This window comes from Halichoeres trimaculatus, unplaced genomic scaffold, assembly GCF_033239565.1.
Source record: "Halichoeres trimaculatus isolate MK-OKI-2021-1 unplaced genomic scaffold, fHalTri1.1 fHalTri1_scaffold_4, whole genome shotgun sequence".
Lineage (NCBI taxonomy): Eukaryota > Metazoa > Chordata > Actinopteri > Labriformes > Labridae > Halichoeres > Halichoeres trimaculatus.
Genome location: NW_027437182.1, coordinates 29,820,738 through 29,841,931, shown reverse-complemented (window position 1 = coordinate 29,841,931; position 21,194 = coordinate 29,820,738). Strand labels below are relative to the sequence as shown.

Here is a 21,194-nt window from a genome sequence, read left to right as displayed (position 1 = left end):
TTTCAGGATATGTTTTTAAGTTATTTTCCTATCAGTTTCATAAAAGTTGTCTTTAACCTGCAATTTGCCCTTTAACCTATGAGTGTGCTGCTTTCCTTTTTGTGTGAACCCTCTCTTCCATGTCCTCTTTCTGTTTTTCTTTATTGTTCCTGCTTGCCTTTTTTTCTTGTCAAGGGAAACTGATAGCTTATTTTTTTCAGTCGTCTTGGGGAGCTAACAGGCCTCAAGACTCCCTGCAACCATCAGAAATTCAACCCCACATGTTTGATCTCTTTCTATCTTCATTTCCTGAAGTATCAAAATATGACCTGAACATGTTATACAGGAGGAGAACAGAACAGCTCAACACACACACACACACACACACACACACACACACACACACACACACACACACACACACACACACACACACACACACACACACACACAAATGCAGCTTATTGAACTGCTCACGAGCCAGGTACCTGTGATGGTCAATGTAGTGTGTTTAGCCACGATGTCAGATTGATTTTTAGGTTCCAAGTCACATTGCAGCAGGGTGGTCCTTTTTCTGAGACAGAGAGAGAGCAGCATGGCTTTCTCTTGCTTACACACTCAAAGCGGCTTGTGAGCCTTGTCTCCCACTGTGAGTTTCTCCTTTATAATGAGTGTCTTTTGAACATTGCCATTCTCCATCTTCTTTTCATTTGGTTGTTTCTTGCCTCACTTTATCTTTATGCTTAATCCCTCTCTTGTTTTTCTCACAGCACTGATATAAAGCAACTGGCCACCAAATCAAGGTCCATCTATTCTGTAACCTCAAAACCTGGAGAAGGTGGTTAGAGGACACAAGTCTCAGATCTTGCAGTCAAAGTGTTTATGTATTGTGTGTACGGCGTTGTTCTTGTTTGCTGTATTTTTGTTCCAGTACGTCTCCAACACTCCTTTCCTCCCTCCCTTTCTCTTCTCCACTCGCAGCTAATTATTGTCCCGTTAATTACCAGTTACACAGCAGCCCAGCTTGCTTCAGCTTTAAAGAACTATTCAGCACTCCATCCCGATACATGATTGAACTCAGCTAAATGGAAAAGTTGTGCTGGAGAAAATGCTTTAGTCACACAACATTTTGTTTCATTTCTTTTCTAATATGTCTCTCACTGTCTGGTTACTTGAAGATAACAGACATTTGAATTTGTTTTTGGGATATCATGAAAAAATGAAAATAGCAGGTTTTGAAATAGGAAAAGGCAACAAGACACAGAGAGAGCTGTTACACAGCTTGCACACAAACACATTCACTGGTCTTGTTGGATCTATAAAGGCAATAAACCAATAGGAACATACACATCCTCTGACCTTCAGCTCCAATTAGGCCCAGAGGAAAGATGGGTGAACTTTTCAACCTTATGTCTTGTCTATTGATACTCCAATAGGGTTGGTTTGAAGATGGGGTTCAGCAAGTCAATATGCAAGTTCGCTGTTGTGCAAGAGCCCAAGTTTCAAGTTCAGGCGTAAAACTTTAGAGGTTTGTTAACACGGTGGACAGGAGCTCCAGGTCCCATCTCTCAAAGCTGATTGGAGACCAACCAGCAGAAATACTACACATATGAGTCAGTGAAATCATGGTGGATGTTTCCTAACACAACCACTTTGAAGTTTGTACAGAGGGGACCACTCACTGTTAATATAATAGGAAAGCTGCTCCTATCAATTTGTAGATGATGGACATTGTGGTTTCTGTTTCTAATTCAAGTGCAGTTCCACATTTAACCCACTAACACATAATTAAAGTATCAAAGAGATCTGACTATTGTGATTTTTCTCTTACTTTCTGGTTTTTTCTTTTCCTTTTCTTTTTCTTTTTTTTTTATCCCTACATTGTAGCCTCTGTACATGGGGTGGCTGCTCTGAACTGAAGTGACACCAAAGAAACTCTATTTAGTAGACCAGAAAACTAAAACAATCTTTAAAATCCACTGCTAAAGCTGTGACTCTATGCCCTTCTGAAGTGTGTCATGTTTTAGTAGTTTAAACAGAAATTCAAATCCCAACAAAGCTGTCATCTAAAGGAGACACAAAAGGAATAGTTAGCGTTCAGCACAATTTATTAAATATAGCTTGAATTGTAGATCACAGCCTGAGGGTTGACATTGTCAAATTGGTTTACTGAGTGTGGCTAACAATAGCAGAGCTAGCACCACTTGCATTTAGTGTTTATAATTCATTGCTTTTATCAACTAATCTTATGCCAGTTTAACCAAACAAACCCTACGTAAATACATCTCCATTTCAATTTTCTCAACCAAAATTTACAAACTGCACGGCGCAAAACTCCATCTCTCATCTGCTACTTGTGGCAGTGAAAATTTACTGGAGCTGTAGCCCAAATTAGTAGCGGATGTCTATGCTACATCTTAGACAAAACAAAATTTCAACCTGCTGCAGGAGAAATTGTAATGACATGTATGAGTTAAAAGCAGGTCTGGTGCTGATTGGCAAGTGTGAAAACATTCAATTGTTCAGTCAACTCAAAACAGGCATCCTTAGCTGAAACATCCAGACCTTGATCTCTGCTCAGTCATGCTGCAGGGGTTGACTGACTGCACGTTTGCCAGTGTAGAGGCATTAATTCAGCTTTCGTTGGTAAATACCAGGTCAGTACACCTGCACTCCATCAGGCAGGGGTCAATCACGGCCCAATGGGGAAATGATGATAGGACAGAGTCCTTTGGTGTGTGTGTGTGTGTGTGTGTGTGTGTGTGTGTGTGTGTGTGTGTGTGTGTGTGTGTGTGTGTGTGTGTGTGTGTGTGTGTGTTTGTGTGTGTGTGTGTGTGTGTGTGTGTGTGTGTGTGTGTGTGTGTGTATGAGTTAAATTGTGTGTTGAGGTATCAAGTATGCTATCAGTGTCCTCAAGTCATTGATTGGTCCCCTGTGCCAAGATGCTGTCATTGATTTTTTTGTCAGGTCAAAGAGGAAACTCTTGGCTCAGCAGGAGCTCTAAGGTTACCCATGTGTGGCTGCATACACACACCTGCACAGTCATGCAGACACACACACACACACACACACACACACACACACACACACACACACACACACACACACACACACACACACAGACTTTTGTAGATTTAGTGCTATGTACAGCAGTACCTGACATATCAGCCGGAAAATTAAACAACATGCATATTCAATTTAGTCTTCATTAAGAGTTGAAAGATTTACATTGTTTAGATTTTTGACCACAATTTCCTCTTTTAAATAGTTCTTGCTGATCTATTAAATCCTATTGTTGCTTATTGATGCTGTAATTGCACTTTTGTAATCCCAGTTTGACATCAAGGAAGGAAACAAGGCTTGTTGTACACACCCAACTGTCATTCTGAAAGTAGCACAGCTACTACGGATGGACGTAAGGCAAACCGAATCCTAAAATAAGTAAGTTAAACCACTGAACTATCCAAAGAAAGATGTGATCTTTCCCAACAACAGATCTGTTTTTCGGTATTACGTTAGTTATCACAACATGGAGCTTCATTTCATATAGGAAAAGAAGTCAGTCAGTACCAGTATGACGTGACAATCAAGTTATGTTGTCCAGGGTAAAATTGATCGAACATAGGTTTCCCAACAGTAGCCACATTTGGACTTGTGAGGGTTTCTGCACTGTTGCTCTCGTTCTTGTAAAAGAGTCAGCCATGTCTAGAATTTAATAAGGGAGAAGCAGGTGCTTTTGTTAGAGCCAGAACTGGGGACTTATAGGAACTGACTTGTAGTCCCATTGATCCACAGAAGCAAGCACGGCTCAGAGCATTAAAAACCTGCCTCAGAGCTCGGGGTGTGCCATATCATACTGTCTACAATAAAACTGGTTATTTTTTTGATGATATAAATTTGTCATTTCGTGATATTTTCAGTGCAGAGACGCTATGGCGTCTGATGCTCACTTCGTCCTCACATAAGGATTTAGAGCCTTAAAGAGGAGCTACCTCGGTGATGTGGAGGTGGTTTGGCTGACCAAAGATCAGACATGCAGCAGAACACATTAAATGAAAAATGTACAGGAGAACTGTACATTTTTCACTAGCATCTGATTTGATAACAGCAGGGGCCTGCTGTGACCAAGCAGGCTAGATTTACGAGGGAACCAAACATCTTGATAGGGTGTGTACAGTTATATGCATAGCTAATAGTTCCTCAGACTTGAGGGAACCAACAGTGAGGCTTTGTGGTGATCGCTTTTAGTTGTTAACTTAGCACCACCAGGCTGAAAAGATGGGACCACTAGCCTTGGTCATACCAGGGAAATCGTGACTTCCTGGTGGCATAGTTGCCACGCTAGCAATCTTTATTGAGCGATCAATAACCACCTCAAACAAGTCCTCCAGGAGACTCATTAGAATCACTTTAAGAGCTAGATATAAGTCTAATACTGTCTAATACCATATTAGATCAAGTCTGACAGTTAAAAGATGGAGAGCTGGACTCTGCCTTATGTCATGCTGTATTGTGACTGATGCTATGGTTTGGTCTTGTTGAAATTAGTCAACCAAAGCTTCAGCCGCAATGTCCACATAGTTTGATATTCTTCATGAATCTTTAAAATTTCAAGTCAAGTGACTTGAGGCTTTGAATCTTTCTTTTTTTTTATGAAACAGTTGCAGCATTGCATGTATTGACTTCATGCGTGTCCCTATGGCCATGTGCGCTCTGTGCGTGTCTTTCATTGCGTGGGTGCATATTCATGTGTCATGCATCAGCTTCATGTATTATCTGTACATAGCTTCTGTTGTGCACATCATCAGATGACTTCAGTGAAGGAGGGAGAGCAGTAATGGCACCAGCAGGGAGGACTGTACGCCCTGTGCAGGTGGCCGTGGCTGTCCTTTCCCTCCGCTCAAGAGGAAGCTGCTCTCCGCTCTCAGAAGGAATAAATCTTTCATTTGGTTTGTTGTATTTTTAACTGAGGGCTCCTGGTCACGCAACAAAGCGCTGCTCTCCATCCCATCCTCTCTCCCCCTCTCTGTCTTCCCCTCTCTGAGTTATAACACACACTAGAAGACACTGTCATGCAAGTGGAGGTCTGATCACGTCTTCTGACTAGTATCCACTTTCTAAGAGAAACACACAAATAATGTTTTTTTTGTTGTTGTTTCTGATTTCACGCATTTAATCTGTTTGAAATGAAAATTTGTGATCCTGACTTTTCTGCTTTGTACTTTTAAAGCACCTTAAACCTGTAGACTTCTAAAATCAAGTCCCTCTTGATCTGAGCAAGCGAGACAGCCACACCCAAACATAACCTCAGAAGCTTATCCCATTAGCTCATTCTTACCTCACCTCCCCTCTTTGTCACCGAGGGATGATGACTACATCAGGCACAGACCGGGATGCTGCAGATCAGTTTAGGTGCTGTGTGTGTGTGTGTGTGTGTGTGTGTGTGTGTGTGTGTGTGTGTGTGTGTGTGTGTGTGTGTGTGTGTGTGTGTGTGTGTGTGTGTGTGTGTGTGTGTGTGTGTGTGTGTGTGTGGTGGGGTTTTAGCTGTGAAAAAAAACACAGAGGGGTAAGTGGTGACTCAGATGAGATGCCAGATGAGGTAGACAGCAACGCTGAGATTAGAGGGCCGGATGAAGATTGAGGATGAGTCAGGCTCTTGACAGCCATTCTCTCACTCACAACCCCATCAACCATCGACCCTTGCCCTGACCCTGAACATACGAAGGAGGGTGTTTGTGTGTGTCTGTGTGTGTGTTGGTGTTTGACAGCAGAAAACATAGGACTACATCCAGATAATTGTTTGTCAGATCTGACCTCACAATGAGAGCACTGATCTAACTCCACAATTACATCAGTAAGTTGATAAATTTAAATGATTAACAAGTTGTTATGTCAGCTTTAAACACAGAAAAAAGGCTAATAAGCAAACTTACTCAAAAGCTCCTTTTTATTTAATTTTCCTGTTTTGTTTCAAGTCTATTTAGGATGTATTCACACCTGTGGCTCCTTTGCTTTGTTCTGATTCAGGGGAAAAAATGATACAGTTGTAGCGGTTGTCACTTGGTTTGTTTGTGTTCATGAGGCAAAAGTCTGCTGTGGTCCAAAGTTTTAAACAAATGACACAAGTAATTGATTTTTTTCTCACATTGGTCAGAAATCATACTTGGAAGACGGGGAGTTTCCGTATCTTCAGACATTCACTCATGTTCTTTCCTCAGGGAAGAACAGCCATGAAACATCAACAACATGTGTGGCTAGTTAGCATCATAGCGTTTCTCTGGTTCATGTACCACTGTGCGCTATAAGACCAACATATGCAGTTTTCAAAAGTCCCAACTGCATTAAGGCACTTCAATAAGACACTTTATTTCTTTACTACCGATGCCCTTATCAATTCTGCTTATCAATTTGATTCTTTGTTGATTCCCTTATGAATTCCTGTTGTGAATTTTTTTGGTACAAAAAGTAGCTTTACAGGTTTTCTGTGTCAACAACATTAAGTTGGGTTTATACTGTAAGTGAATATTATGTAATTGAGTCTGAATATTTCTGGACATAATTATACAGAAACAGGTAAAAATTGCACACAATGTGACGTTGATGTACTGTGTTGTAGTATATTAATAATTCAAGTAGGCCATCTAGTGTCTCAAAGTGGTTATAGCAATGGTTTAAGTTGTTTGGAAGCTTTCTATAGTTATAAAGTCAGCCATGAGCCTTTCAATTGCCTGTTAGCTTTTGACATTTGAAATTCTCAGTATTTTTTACAAAGAGTTGATGTGATATGTTTCTGTGATGAAAGTTGAAATTCTTTTCCGAAGCTGAAGTTATCCTGATGTATGCTAACTGCTAGCATATCAATGCAGTTTCCCATATTCGTTAGCATCAAGCTTGCGCTATTTTGTTATTTTGGTAAATAAGGTGATTTATTCCATTTCAAATGAACTGAATACGAATCTCCTGAGAGAGAGTTATGTACATTTCTTTATGAAGTCATTTCTTCAGTAAAACTTCAAGCTGAAAATCCTGAATCAGAGTTTTCTTGGGAAACGTTATCTAACTGCTAAGCTAAGATAGCTGCACCAGACTAGTCGACATAAGGCCTGATGGCTCTGGCACAGTGTAAAGAATGGATAAGGGAATCGTTAAGCACAAAGACCAACGATATCAATGCATTGAAACATTTCTTACCGATTCTCAACAGGAACCAGTTTTTGATTTCCATCTCTACCCACGACTCAATATCTTCAGTTCTTCAGTCTTCTCTTCTTCTGCTGCTGTGGTGGATTCTTCTACCCCTTCTTCTACTGTTTTGACTGTACAGTTGTCAACCGAGCTCATTACTGCTCACATTACTACAGTGTGAGCCACAGTTATGAGTCAGTTGTGACACTTGCTGCAACGTTTGTGTTCTCAAAGGAACCGCTACAGGGCTTGAATGGAAGCGAACCAAGACCACTTGTTTTTGGTGATCTTGACCCGCTTGTTTTTCCCACGTCTGAGCGTGATTGCTGTGTTCAAACATGCCCAAACGAACCAGGGTTTCAGGGGGGCTGCTCACTGTTTCGGAACAACTGCCCCAAACGATCCAGGCGTGAATACACCCTTAATGAGACACAAGTCTATAACAGATTCTTGAACCCCACAAATTAAAGCCTGATAGACTAATGAAAGACTTTGTGTTATCGCTAATATCCTATCACTTTCAGGAGAATCTATTTAATGTAATACTTTGGTAAAAACTTTGAGTTACACTCCTGAAAGAAATTTCCTACATCACTCAGAAGATCCCTTTAGCTCTTCCTGTCGATTTATCTCAGTGTAATTGTTCCTCATCTCACTCTATTGGTTTTGAAGTTAATGTTTTATAACTGTTCCGGTTCACTCCTATCTAACTCAGGGTGACATTTTTCAACGGAAGCAGGCACCTATGCCTTAAAAAACATCAGCTGTCTTCTTGCACGTTCCAAAACAGCAGACTTACACAGTTCTGATCCAGCAGGTGAGCATAGTGAAGCAATGAGCTTTCAGAAGGCTGACGTTACTTTCAGAAGTTGAAGAGAAGAAACTGGAGCTAAAAGGAGATCAAATGTTGGACTTATATTTATGTGTGCTTAGACAGGTTACTGCAAATTAATGCAAACATTTCCGTTTTCCTGTATCCACAAATGAGTAAGAATGGACACGCACGAGACAATTTAAGCCAGATTTAGTGATCAGGGGACAGTGACTTGATTCAGGGCTTGTCATTACCTATAAATAGTCCAAATAATCCTCACATTTGCGATCTCAACACAAGTACTTTATTGCACCCAACAGCACTGCAGCCTGCAGAATCATAAATCTTATGTCAATAATTACAATTCTTGGTTGGAGTGCCTCCAATGGAATACCCACAATAACCAATGAGAGGAGCAGACTGAGAAATGTTATCAACTGGATGTTACAAACAATAACAAAAATATCACTGTACCCAGAACCAAGTGGAAAACTGAAAAGAAGAGCTTGTGGTATTATTTACCCGTTTACAGAAATAACACCCGCAAGAACGACCAGCTGATGATTCTGATCACGTTCTGTGTTTTTTTATGATCCTTGAAGTTTCTGTTCGATCTTGCGTCTGTGGAATCATTGCCCCAAACTCTCCCACAATTTAAAATCAGTTAAGGCCTAAAAGCCATCCACATGTGCCTCGCCAAATAACCAACTGTTCGCAGTAGGTATTGAAAGTACAAGTTAGTTTTGTGTCAATAGCTTGTTGTCTCTTCTCCACACAATTGACCAAATTAGCAGTGTCAGTAGCTGCGTTTCCATTACACTTTTTCGCAAAATAAAAGCAATATTTCTGAAGTTTCGATAAAGAACAATTTTGCCTTGCCGGTGTTTTCGTTTCAACCAGAAATGCGCACAACTTTAGTTAAGTAAAACATAAAGTCCGTCCGAATGCTGCACTCATGATTATGCAGATTCTTGAACTTAAGTGTTTTTATTTATTGCTCAAACTGTCGGCCGTGATCACGCTAACTCAAAACAGGCACAAACATAACACTGATTGAAAATCATCATCTCCAGCTCAAATACTCTCACTCACGCACACAGACCTCCGCCCCTCCCTCCTGCTGCTCTCTGACTCTGACCCGCTCACAGCCGTCCTGCCAGAGTCCATTTGTGTGGCAGTGGAAACGTAAGAGCCCATTACACAAGGAGGTGAGGGAGGTGTGTTGACAACGTGACGTTGTAGCGAAAAAGGTATTTCCATTGCACTTTTGCGAGAAACTTCAATATCAAAACTTCTGAAAAACCACCTCATGAAAGCGTGAAAACTTTTTATCGAAACTTGAGAGGTTTTTCGAAAATGTGGCGTTTCCATTACCATTTTTTCATTGCGATTTTTATGTTTTGCGCAATTCTAGGTGTGATGGAAACACAGCTAGTGTTTAGTTCAGTGTATTCTTGAAGAACATCATCATGGTATTGGTGAATGGTAATAGTAATAATAAAAAAATAATAATGATAATAATAATACTAATAATAATTATAACAGTATGTCAAAAGTGTTGCGTTTTCAAGACAACACCCAAATGTGATTTATTCTTTAACTATCTTATGGCCTCATCCCTCTCTCCATGTAAGAAAAATTGAAAGTGTCCCAACAGTCAAACGGTGGCTGTAGTAGTGTAATTTAGAAGTATTGGCTTTAAATTAATTCAAAATGAGCAACAAAATATTGGCTTGGATTTTCGTCACTCCCTTTCTCCTCATGAGTAGTGACCCCCCCCCCCCTTTCCTCAATCTCTCTTTTTTGTTTGATAACAATCAGCAAATATGAAAAGTTAATCCTTGAGGAAATGTTGGCAAATGGGTTTGGGGTAGATTGTGCATGAATATTTAATTTGTCCATAAAGTAAGGGTTTAGTACATTAATGGCTTTTCCACTGCTGTCATTCCTTTTGACCCTACCCCCACCCAACCCTCGGACAGATTAGGTGGCACAGTCTGCTATCTAGTCTAATGATTAGTTTTGTTAATGACCGTATTTATACTGATTAGAACATTATAGATTTCTTTAAGGGGGTGGAGGTTGTCAGACCCATTTTGGAAGGCCATTTATTAGATAAGATTTTTCCAAGTATTCAGGATGGATTATTAGAGCAGTCTTATTTTTAGTTTTAATTACATTGCTTTTAAGTCTTTGCAAAAGTGTATCATCCCACTTACTGAGTCTGAGACTGAACTGTATCAGGACCTGCGCTTATAAAACATCTAAAAATAGAAGCAGTAATACAGGCATCCTTGTCAGGTTACTCGCCTGCAAAATAAAACTTAATTATGTTCTCATATAACTCTGTCGATAATTCGGGGCTCCAGTCTCGTTCTGTAGCTGTACTGTTTATCACTGTGCTGGCTATGGAGCCCAGGAGTCCACGCTGGCTGGTTAGACTGCTGTGACAGCTGGAGTGGCTGTCACCTCTGGCTCCCTGCTGCTTCCTTGTTTTCTGACCTAATAACACTTTAGTTGGAAGGTCCAGCTGAGATTTACCTGTGGTAAACATCAGTGTACCTGAGCCAGACACAGTTTTAAAATAACAATTTGAACTTATTGGACTTCTGTATAAATACAGCCCAGATCATAGGGTCATTTCAACAATTTTTGCGAAATGCCATCTTCCACTCTCTACTCTACATATGCCCTGCCTCTTGTCATCTATCCTGTTCAATAAACACAAAAAATGCTCCAAAATAACTAAAAATAAAAAAAGCAAAAAGCTCTTACTTGGCAAAATCTGCATCATAACTCTAGAAAGCTCAGTGACTTTTGTAATAATATTCAAAAAGTCTACTCCTCCATTCATACACTTCTGGTTACATTTTGCTTCATTTTGACCAAACCAGTGTACACAGTACTTCAGGAGGGGTTGGCTCTGACTCAGTAGTAGGTTTGGACATCTCCTATCGGTGAGAGGTTCGACCACAGGTGCTGTGGTTTATGAATGGGATCAGTAACAGTAGTGGGCGCTTTACTCAGCAGCTCTACCATCATTCTTTGAATGCGATATAAATGGATGACATGGAATATAAACACATTTTGAGTGCTCTGAAGACTGCTGAAGTCTAACAATCTAAAGCACAGTCTGTTTACTATTTGTAAAGAGAGCTGTCATTCATTGCTTTATAAAAACCTTTCCTAACATGAAATAACAAAAACTTCAATTCTCTCTCTAAAAAAAAATTATGTATTTCAACATTTATGGACATAAGATCTTACTATAATAAGAGAAACTGTTTTAGAAAAATATATTTTGTGTGAATCTTATCTTTAAGTTTGACCCATGTCCCATCTGAAAAACACAGTTAATTATGTCAACCATTTAAAATGTTGTATTTCAAATAGCAATAATAGTAATAAAAAAAACATTACTTGCAATATCCTGACATCCTTGTTGTAACCTCCACAGACAACTATGAAGTCAACACTCACAGTGTTTGGTTCTACAATCTTCTGCAGTGTGTTTCGAGTTATTGTGGCAGTGAGGGGGAGCAGTGGCCAGCCACTCTGAGTCTGGGCCGGCTTCTACCAGGGTGTGATCCCTCAGCTTTTGGCTGTATTTGATAAAGATTAATTCAATCCAATTTTCTGCCCTGAAATGCTTTTGCTAATGTAATTCTCTGTGTGTCAGATTCCCCCACACGGTCTCTTTGTGTGCATGTGTCGGTCTGTCTCTCTGCCTCCTAAGGAACACTAAGCACCTTATCCATGTTGAGGGCTAACAAAAGCAGCAGGAAGAGAGAGCAGTGGCAGTGTGTTGTAAGTCTCTACCACTAGTTTATTATCTGTGGATAAGTACTGGCAAGATGAAACGCACTGACTCTTCTAATCTGTCGTGTATGTGTGCTTGTAGAAAAATGACTTTTGATCTTGAGAATGGATTTTAAAACGTTGCCAGAATAAGAAGTTGTTTTGCTTATAACAAGTTTAGTGCACAGGAGGTTTTTTTCATGTCCAAACATGTAATTTCCCTCATTTCATCATACTACTAGAAATTTTTTCATATGATGCTGCCTCACAGTTTTACTTGCAATGGGCAGGACAGACCAGTAGAGGGTGCTACACATTTCAAGTGTTAATTGAACCAACTTTACACATATTATGCACAAAGCTTGACAGGAGAAAAAAATGAGCTGGTTTTATGTATTTTTAAGTAGTTAACACTTAGAGGTTGAAATATTACAAAAAAAAAATAAACCACCAAATGTAGATTTTAAAAAAACAAACATTACAAATCACAAAGAAACCAAAAGTAAGGTTTGTTTGGTTTGTGCTTAAAACATAGGTTCACCAAATAAATCCACCATGATGAAGTGTTTTACATGTGGAGTTTTTCATTTATATTAAAGCTGCTTTAGCACAGTGGAAGGTTGTAGTCTGGGCTTGAGGTGTAAATATTTCTCTAATAATATTGATCCCTGCTGTGGCTCCATTCCAGGCTGTCTGTGTGGAGCTTCCCCCACAGCCTCTGGTGTGTGTGTGTGTGTGTGTGTGTGTGTGTGTGTGTGTGTGTGTGTGTGTGTGTGTGTGTGTGTGTGTGTGTGTGTGTGTGTGTGTGTGTGTGTGTGTGTGTGTGTGTGTGTGTGTGACACTTTGGAGGTTGGGGGTAGAGGGCATGTGTGTGTAACCTGTGTGTGAGTGTGTGTAGTGGTAAACCTTTATGATCACAGCTTGCTTTCTTGTTGCTCTGTGTCATGTTGTCACAGTGACCTCTGCTGCTTACACGGTCACCCATCCTGCAGTCCTTACCTGCACCGCCACATGAAACACATCTCAGTCGTAGCTGCATTGGCAACCTAAAGCCCATACAGAGCTCAAGGTGATAAACATACTTAACCTCAGTAATTATCACCACTGCTTTAAACTTGTCTCCGAAGACAGAAAGACTTTTTAGAAAGCATCATGTCTCTCTTTTGTCTGAATGATCTTTGCGGAGTCACTGCTCAAACATCAGTCAGCCTTTCCTGTGATTGGCCAAGGACTCAAGTCTTAAGAAAAAGCCTGACAAGACCTTTTTTTCTGCATCAAGTAGTTTCACCACCTCATCTTTCTTAATGACCGATTCTGGAGTGTGGAAAAATATCTTATCAAATATTTGTACCCATTTAAAAAATGTAAAGCTACTCAGAGGGCTGCTTCCTTAACCCTGTAAGACCCTAATGTAGGAAAATTTGTCAAAATAAAAACAAAAAAAAATCACTTTCAGATATCTGTAAATAAACTAGTCTAACTGAAGTTAGATTCATTAATTTTTCCCTGGAAGGATTTTCCATAGTTGCTCTTACATTTTGTTAACACAGATCAAGTGGAGGTAAATGCACATGTTTCATTAATTTATTTTCATTAATTCCACTGTAAATTACTGATAATAATCACTATTTTTATGAGTTATTATATTTCAATATGAAATATATACTTACAGAACTGAGTTTCATCTTAGTTAAAGTTTGAATCCCTCAATCAGACACACTGGTTAAGCGACTTCCACACTGGACTGCTAGAGATAACTTTATTTGCATATTCACATAATCACTTCAGAGCCAGCAGCGTTACCAGTATCTTTCCACTTTCCCAACACCATCATCTTCTTTGTATTTTTAGACAAAATGTATTTATGTATTTTTCCAGAGCTGGGAACCCTGAACCACTGTTACCTTTTCACTGAATGAATCCCTCCCCGCCAGCCATTCAGAACTCTTCTTGGTGTGATAGCTCAACGTAGCCCTAAAACCGCAACCTTGTTCCACATTGTCAATGATTTGTGGACAGATTTTGAGTTGGAGCAACCGCTGCTGGACAAACTACCTGACCACATTGTTTATAAATTCTCTGAGCATTGTTTTGGGGGTTTTATGTACTGAGGAAAGGTAAACTTTATTATCCCTGAGAGGCAATTTGTTTTGCAGCCAGCAATGAATAAACCAAGAAAAACAATTCTCAAATACACACAACACTGAAACAGACACACCAAGGGTACAAAGAGCCACATGATGCTATTTGTGAGGTCAAAGACACCAGAGATAAATGTTTCAAAAGACATGAGACGTAATGCTTTAAATGTCTTAATATGGAGATATTTTTGGGCCCTCATTGGAGGTTATCAGCTCTATGATTGGTCAAATATGAGGAGTTTAAAGGTCCCATATTATGCTCCTTTTCTGCAGTTTGATATGGATCATTGATGTCTTCATGAAATGGCAGTAACATGTTTTGGTCCAAAAAGCCAATAAATCAAGCACAGCAGCATTGTTTCCAGGCTCTCATAGCCCCTCTGTTCAGAACGCTCTGATTTAGTGGGCGTGGCCTTCATATGTAAATGAGCCACCGCTGATACCGCCCCGCTCTTCAGAGTCACTGAGGGCGGCGCCACGAGCTCTGAGTGCACAATGTTTAGAAAACGGCGAAGCTCGTTTACTGTAACATTACAGGCTAAAACAACAGGCTAACCACAGCTAAAGTTAGCATCCTGAAGCTAACACAGAGACAGGGGGGACACTGAGGAAAAGCTCTTACATCTGCTCCACAGACGCATTTAAAATACTCACATTTCCAGGGTCTGAGGTCTGTTGGTGGATGGTTGATAATGCCCCTGGATTCAGGACCAGTCTATTCACTAGCCCTCTGTCGTACTGTCCAAAGTTGGAAAAGCAGTCGGCTGTGAAGTGACTAGCACACACATGCACAGTTTTACTGAGTGTAGCTGGAACATTTCCTTGATAAATGAACTCTAGCCACTGAGTCTTGTCTTCTTCAGAGATGGGAAGCTTGTGCATGGAACTATGTGGCTGTTTACAGCCAAAAACAAAGCAGTGATGGCTGCTGGAGCAGCAGCGGGGAGGGGAGTGGGAGGGAAGGGGGCGTCAGGGGTATCCGCTTCGGTTGACCATTCAGGTCAGACTTGCTCCTGATTGGTCAAAAAAGGGAATCGCTGACATCGGCAAATCCCCAAAATCCAAACAGCTCGTTTTAGGCCAGGATTTTACATTCACAAGCACTACTAAGTACAGGTTTTGTCATTAAATATCACATTTTGTGGGCTGGGAGGAAAGCCAAAGACCCACAAATTTCACTGAAAGACTTATTAAAGTGATTTTTGCATAATATGGGACCTTTAAGTGCATAACATCAACAACTGCAATGATAACTGAGGAGCTGATAAGAAAATTTGGATTGAAGAAGACATACCATTACTTAGCAAAATGTTTTCTTCTTACTCACAACTAAAGATTACATTTTTCATTGATGCAATTTTTTTCCAAGGATTATTATTCTTCATGTTGCCATCTTTCTCATAGACAGTTTGGGTAAATTACACCTAAAGTTGTTCTAGCATTGCACCTGCTGGTGCCCTGTCCTCTTAAATTGTATATTGTAGGTCATTTTGAGAAAGAACATCTGCTTAATACTAAAATAAGTGTTGAGCAGCCTATTAGAGAGCTCCACTCCAAGCAGCACTGTATGCGAGGAGAGAAGTACTCCAAGTATAAGAGTCTCTTTTCTTACCCCTCTCAACAACTGGTTAGTATGGTGCTTGAATATTAATACAGTCTAGTCCTAAAAGCTGGATCTGACTGTGACCTAGCTGTACTCTGTAACTAAAAACACATCTCACACACACACACACACACACACACACACACACACACACACACACACACACACACACACACACACTCTCTCTCTCTCTCTCTCTCTCTCTCTCTCTCTCTCTCTCTTCATCTTTCTCTAGCACGTGAAGATCTTCTTTCCTGAGGGAGAGCTAGATGAGGACGGATGAGGTGTTGATTACTGCACATTTCAACAGCCAACAGTGTGTGTGTGTGTGTGTGTGTGTGTGTGTGTGTGTGTGTGTGTGTGTGTGTGTGTGTGTGTGTGTGTGTGTCTAAATCTAAGAAGGCAGCAGGTTAAAGAGAGGGGCAGCCAGCTAGCGCCTCCTCTAGACTCCTTCTCAGCTGCTGGAGACCTCAAGAGTAAAATTGCACACACTTTGAAACACACTCTAACACCATGAGGTCACACTTGCAGGCGCACACACACACAGAGCTGGTGAAGGGACTTGGAGTTAAACAAATTTGCGGATTCTTCAAGTCAAAGGTTAAAATGCACTAAAGCTAACATTCAAGGAATAAAAACTGGGTAAAGAAGCCATTTGGAGGAGACATCTACATTTTTATAATTGCTTTTGAAATATAAATTACAATTTACAAAATAAAAATGCTACTCAGATTTACTTTTTTTACTGACAGGATAGGAGGTGTCAGTGTTTGAAAAGAACTGCACAGCATTGGTCGTCTAAAAATGACATGAAAAACAGGTGGAGAATAATTAATCCTTTGGAAGCAGAAAAGAAAACCGTGACAGAGAAGTTTCTTAAAATTTCTTCTTCCTTTTTTTTCAGCAACAACGACGCCTCGATCTCTTAACCATCACCAACTCTGGTAAGTCTTCTGAACTTTAATTTTGCCCCTCCTCTTCAACCACACTCCACCATCCTTTTAATGCATCATGCCATTGGAAAAATTACAATAAGTTTTTCCATTCTTCTGAAAAGGAGCACAGCTTATTTTCCCTTACACACTCTGGGCTGCTAGCTGTTTTCTTAATGCCGATTTTCTCAGGTAAATATCTAAATGAACAGCTTGGCGGTTGGACATGGTGCTTAGGCTGTGGAGCACTGTAGATGTGCTGATTTTATGTTTTTTTCTGTCAGTTATTTCACCAACTCTGTGTGCATTAATGAATGCTGCGAGTGAAACAATGAGGTGTTGCATTTAAGCTTTGTCATGTGATAACGTGGAACTCATGAGTTCATAGTCCACATTAATGTGTTGCTGAGCATTTGTCCAGGAGGATGACAAACATCCTTCTATGTGTGTGTGTGTGTGTGTGTGTGTGTGTGTGTGTGTGTGTGTGTGTGTGTGTGTGTGTGTGTGTGTGTGTGTGTGTGTGTGTTTTACAAGCAGGTTATTTAAAGGTTTCTTTTCTGGTGTCACTCCAACCATGATGTGATATGATACTGTTGTTAATTTTACAGGTGTACTCATATTATCATTCCAGTTGACCCTTGACCTTTACTGTCTGCTTGTTTTTAAATGACACATAGCCGTCGGTATGTCTCCATGACTGATACAGAGTTCTGTCAAAGTGTAAGCCTGATTCTTTTTTGGCATAGAAACATCCTCAGAGAGGTGAAAAGCAAACTTTACTTTGGCATTTGTCATCAAGCTCCACAGCCTTTTTCACATGTGCGCTCCACCTCCTGGAGTTTCCAGGGTTGCTTGTTCACACCATACAAAAAAATGGACATCATCTTGCTTGGCTTGAAATGAGGTCACCTCAAAAACTGCTCCCCCTGGTGGCTGGCTGCAGTATAGGTCCAAAAATCTTGCTCCACAGTCATTCCAGATGAGCTGTGGTCAAACTTTAAAAAATCAATGCATCTTCTAGAAATGTTTCTCACATCCGATTGTTGTGGTGATTTGAAGATATTATTTGGCTGTCTTGTATTCAAGTCCTCTTTTTTTCTGAAAAGTTTCATTTTCATCAATTATAGGAGGATAAAAATGAGGCTTTATGTCACGTTTAACGATGATCGACAGCTGACGTTCTTGTGTATTTTTTTCGGGGATTGAAAAATATATCAGGAGGTAGAGTCAAGAAGTGATTAGACTCTGGAAAGAAAAAATGGCTTTTAAACTGTACAATGGTAAATGGCAGAGCCACGCTGTCCACTCTGTATAAAGTCAATGGTTCACACATAATCATCATAGTACGAGGTCTTCTCTGTCAGATGAGTTGGGTGGTGGACAAGAGAGTGAGTATTGGGAGGCAGGACGTGGCATCAAACACACACTGTGGAAACCACAGTGTCATGTATACAACATGATGTCAGACAGATCAACCCTTCGTTCAGAGTTTCTGTGTTTTGTATCAGACAGACATCCTTTCCTCCATCTCTTTCTTTAAACCCTGATGTTCTTATTCCTCGTGTTGCATTTCACTGCACCAGTATGTTGTTATGTTATCACCCATCCAACTTGCTTGCTGTGAATTTGTTCAGACATTTCATGCTGCAATCTCACTTCAGCTCTTTCAAAAAACTGGCACAGAAGTTCCTGATAGAGAGATACATTTTAGTAAATTTGTATAAGCACACTGTGTTATAGGTTTAAAGAAGGTTTAGTTTTATATTCTGAGTACAAGAAGGAGAATTTCTGTATGTCTTGTACAAAGTAGTGCCTGTAAGGTCAAATTCGCACCTTAAACTTGTAACACACAGATTTGTAACTTGCAGACTCACATATGGTGCTCAGAGTTTGACTCAATGTGCAAACATGCCACAAAGTAGTTGTAAGAAATCTCTGCCAGTTTTTTTTACTTAAGAGAGGCAGCTGTGAGAACGAGGGATCCACTGAGATGGAAAGAAGGAGAAATTTGTAAAATGGGGGAGGAGAAACAGATGGGGACGGCGAGGAGGATACAGAGACCCATATGTCTAAAGTATCTGGATGATCTAATGTGCTTTGATTGGAATAATGCATATGTGGAGACCGGGTTAATTTAGTGGGTTTATGTTGCAGCTGTTCCTCAGGCCTTGGGCAGAGGCAAGTCTCACCCCTGCCAATCACATCCAGACAGAGGGCAACCATGGGGGAAGAAGAGCTGGGGAGAAACGGGGGATTGTGAGAAAACCTAACGGCAGCAACTTTTGTGATTATGTTGGATGGATAGGAAGAATTTCTTTCACATTATATGTCAAAGATTGTATGTTCTATTTGTCCAGAAAGAGAACCACAACAGACACAAATTAAAACTTCCTCTAAAAGAGCTTTAAAAAGAGGGGATACACTTCAGTTCAGTTTTTCTCATTGTTACTTTCCCATTTCTTTTCGTAGCCCTAACTTGTTTCGTTAAGTCATGTTGTTTGAAAATTCTACATGTACTCTTGGCCTTATTGCCAGTGAAGGTTACCCTAAATGACCCCCCCGAGAACTTTAACTAAAGGTTGATAATGTTTATTTCCTTTCCTTTTTTCTCCCAAAAGGTTTATGTTACACTGTTACTCATTTTTGTAGTCTTTACGGTATTTTACCCTATTTTGCTCTGCAGCATTTTTTCCGGCTTCCAGCGGCACCTCAAATCAAATTTGAAGCTCTTTCTCTTGCTTGCAAAACATTAACAGGGACAGCTTCTGCCTACCTAGGATCCCCCAACCAGGTCTACACTCCTTCTCACCCACTGCTTGTGAGAGACGCCTGGTGCTCCTGGCCTAGCATGGCTCTAAATCCCTAGCCAGACTCTTCTCTTCTGTTGTGCAGTAAAACGTATTACCTAACTATACAATCTGCAGAGTCCCTTTCTACTTTTAAGAGATGTCTGAAGACTCATCTGTTCAGCAACACTTAGGCACTTAATCTGACCCTTCTCCTCTTTGTCCTCTGGGGTAGAATGAGACCCGGCTCTTAGTGAATATTTAGCACTGATTATTGAATGTTGTTGAAGGTTGAACTATATTGTTGCAGAATTAATTTTGCTAAGTTATGGCTAAATTATTCAACATGAGGGAAAAATAAGTCTTGCACTCAATGGCAGCACCTGCTTGTATCAGTTAGTCGCACTAACTGAGGTTTTCCTTTCTGTCTAAATTCTTGCTTGTGTTGTACGTTGCTTTGGACAAAAGTGTCTGATAAATGAATTGTAGAATTGTAATACCTGCAGTAACTTATTGGGACAGTTATTTTTATGTATATAACTGTAAACAGCAAAGGATTGTGGGAATACATCCAGTAACAGCACTGTAAATGAAGATGCATTTGTAATACTGTAAATACTGTTACAGTGATTAACTGTCTCCTTGCTTCCATATACTCACTGTAAAATATACAGTGATTTTTCCAGTCTGTTTATGAAAGACAGACAGAGATCAGTCCACGGGGCATTTTTTTCTGTCTTAAGTCACCTACAGCTCAAACAGAAAAGTATTTATTTGTTTATTTATGGATCATTATGTTGTTTAGCCTTTATGCATCGTCACATTTTCACACTCCCTGTTTCAAATCCTCTATTGTTACCTGATCATTTCAAATGAAAATCCAACTTTTGAGGCTCCATCATTGTTTGATCTGTAAATCAAATAAGTTAAATCACACGTTCATGAATTAGTGTCAAGATAGTTCCAGTAGGAATAAATACAGTTACCACTATACTGTGAAAGGGAAACTGTTGAAACTTGCTGATTTATAAAGAGCCATGTGTAGCGTCAACGCTACAATGCATATTGAATTTCATTTGGCAGTAGATTTGAAACTGGACAAAATTGATCGATAATTCTTTTTTGCTTATAAAATCTGGGGAGATTCACTATGGTGTCCCCTGGAATCCAGTATAAAGCGTAGACAACAAAAACATTATCATCCAAACTACGGTTGTTCACATTTCTTTTGACAGTAAATACACATCATGTTTTTTAATCTACTTTTTCGAGGGATACAGCCATGACATTTCTGTATTAAGATAAATATGTAAAATTGTCCTCTTTTTAGAATTTAATTTAGCCTGGACACAAGTATAAGTTTGTGATGCAAAGGTGATATTGATGAATAGTGTAAGTTTTATGCAAAAAGTGGCACTCCAGCATGTAAAAACTAAACAAAGACAGGCTCTGGCAGAGTTGGTATGGTAGGTCATAAAGGGTTAAAGGGTTAAATGCATGCTGTATTTTGTGCAGGCAGTAAAGAAAAACATTTTTCCCAATTACTTTCTTTTTCTATTTGTTACTTGTTATTTCTCTTCTATTGTCACTCTTATGCTGCTCATTTCCTACACTTAATGATGAAGAATTTCATCCTACTTTCTTTAAACAGTAAATAATAAAATTAATTTTATATGTTTGCTATAGAAAGGTGAATAAAAGCTTCTATCAGTCTTCTGGTCTCACTCACAGGAGTTACAGGTATTAAAGATTACCATAAAGATTGTCTTTCTTTAACTGGGCCATGAAGAGGCATCACCATAGTTAATATTTGTGTCTTCATGAAACTAAAAGGTATTTATGGTATATCTGAAGTCAGTCTTGGTTGATTGCAGTAAAAGAAATGTTCTGTTGAAATTTAACTTCTTGAGTAGTCCCCATGGTGCCCAGTTTAAATAACTCCTATACAGTTTATAA

At 39.8% G+C, this 21,194-nt stretch overlaps 1 protein-coding gene across 2 annotated transcripts in view; it reads left to right on the top strand.

Moving 5' to 3' along the window:
* Nucleotides 1-21,194, top strand: part of agbl4 (AGBL carboxypeptidase 4) — a 357,831-nt gene that overhangs the window by 241,856 nt on the left and 94,781 nt on the right. For both annotated transcript variants that reach the window (XM_074667739.1, XM_074667740.1), the window contains exon 6: nucleotides 16,425-16,464. In XM_074667739.1, the coding sequence (XP_074523840.1) occupies nucleotides 16,425-16,464 (40 nt within the window). The remainder of the gene's footprint in view (nucleotides 1-16,424; nucleotides 16,465-21,194) is intronic.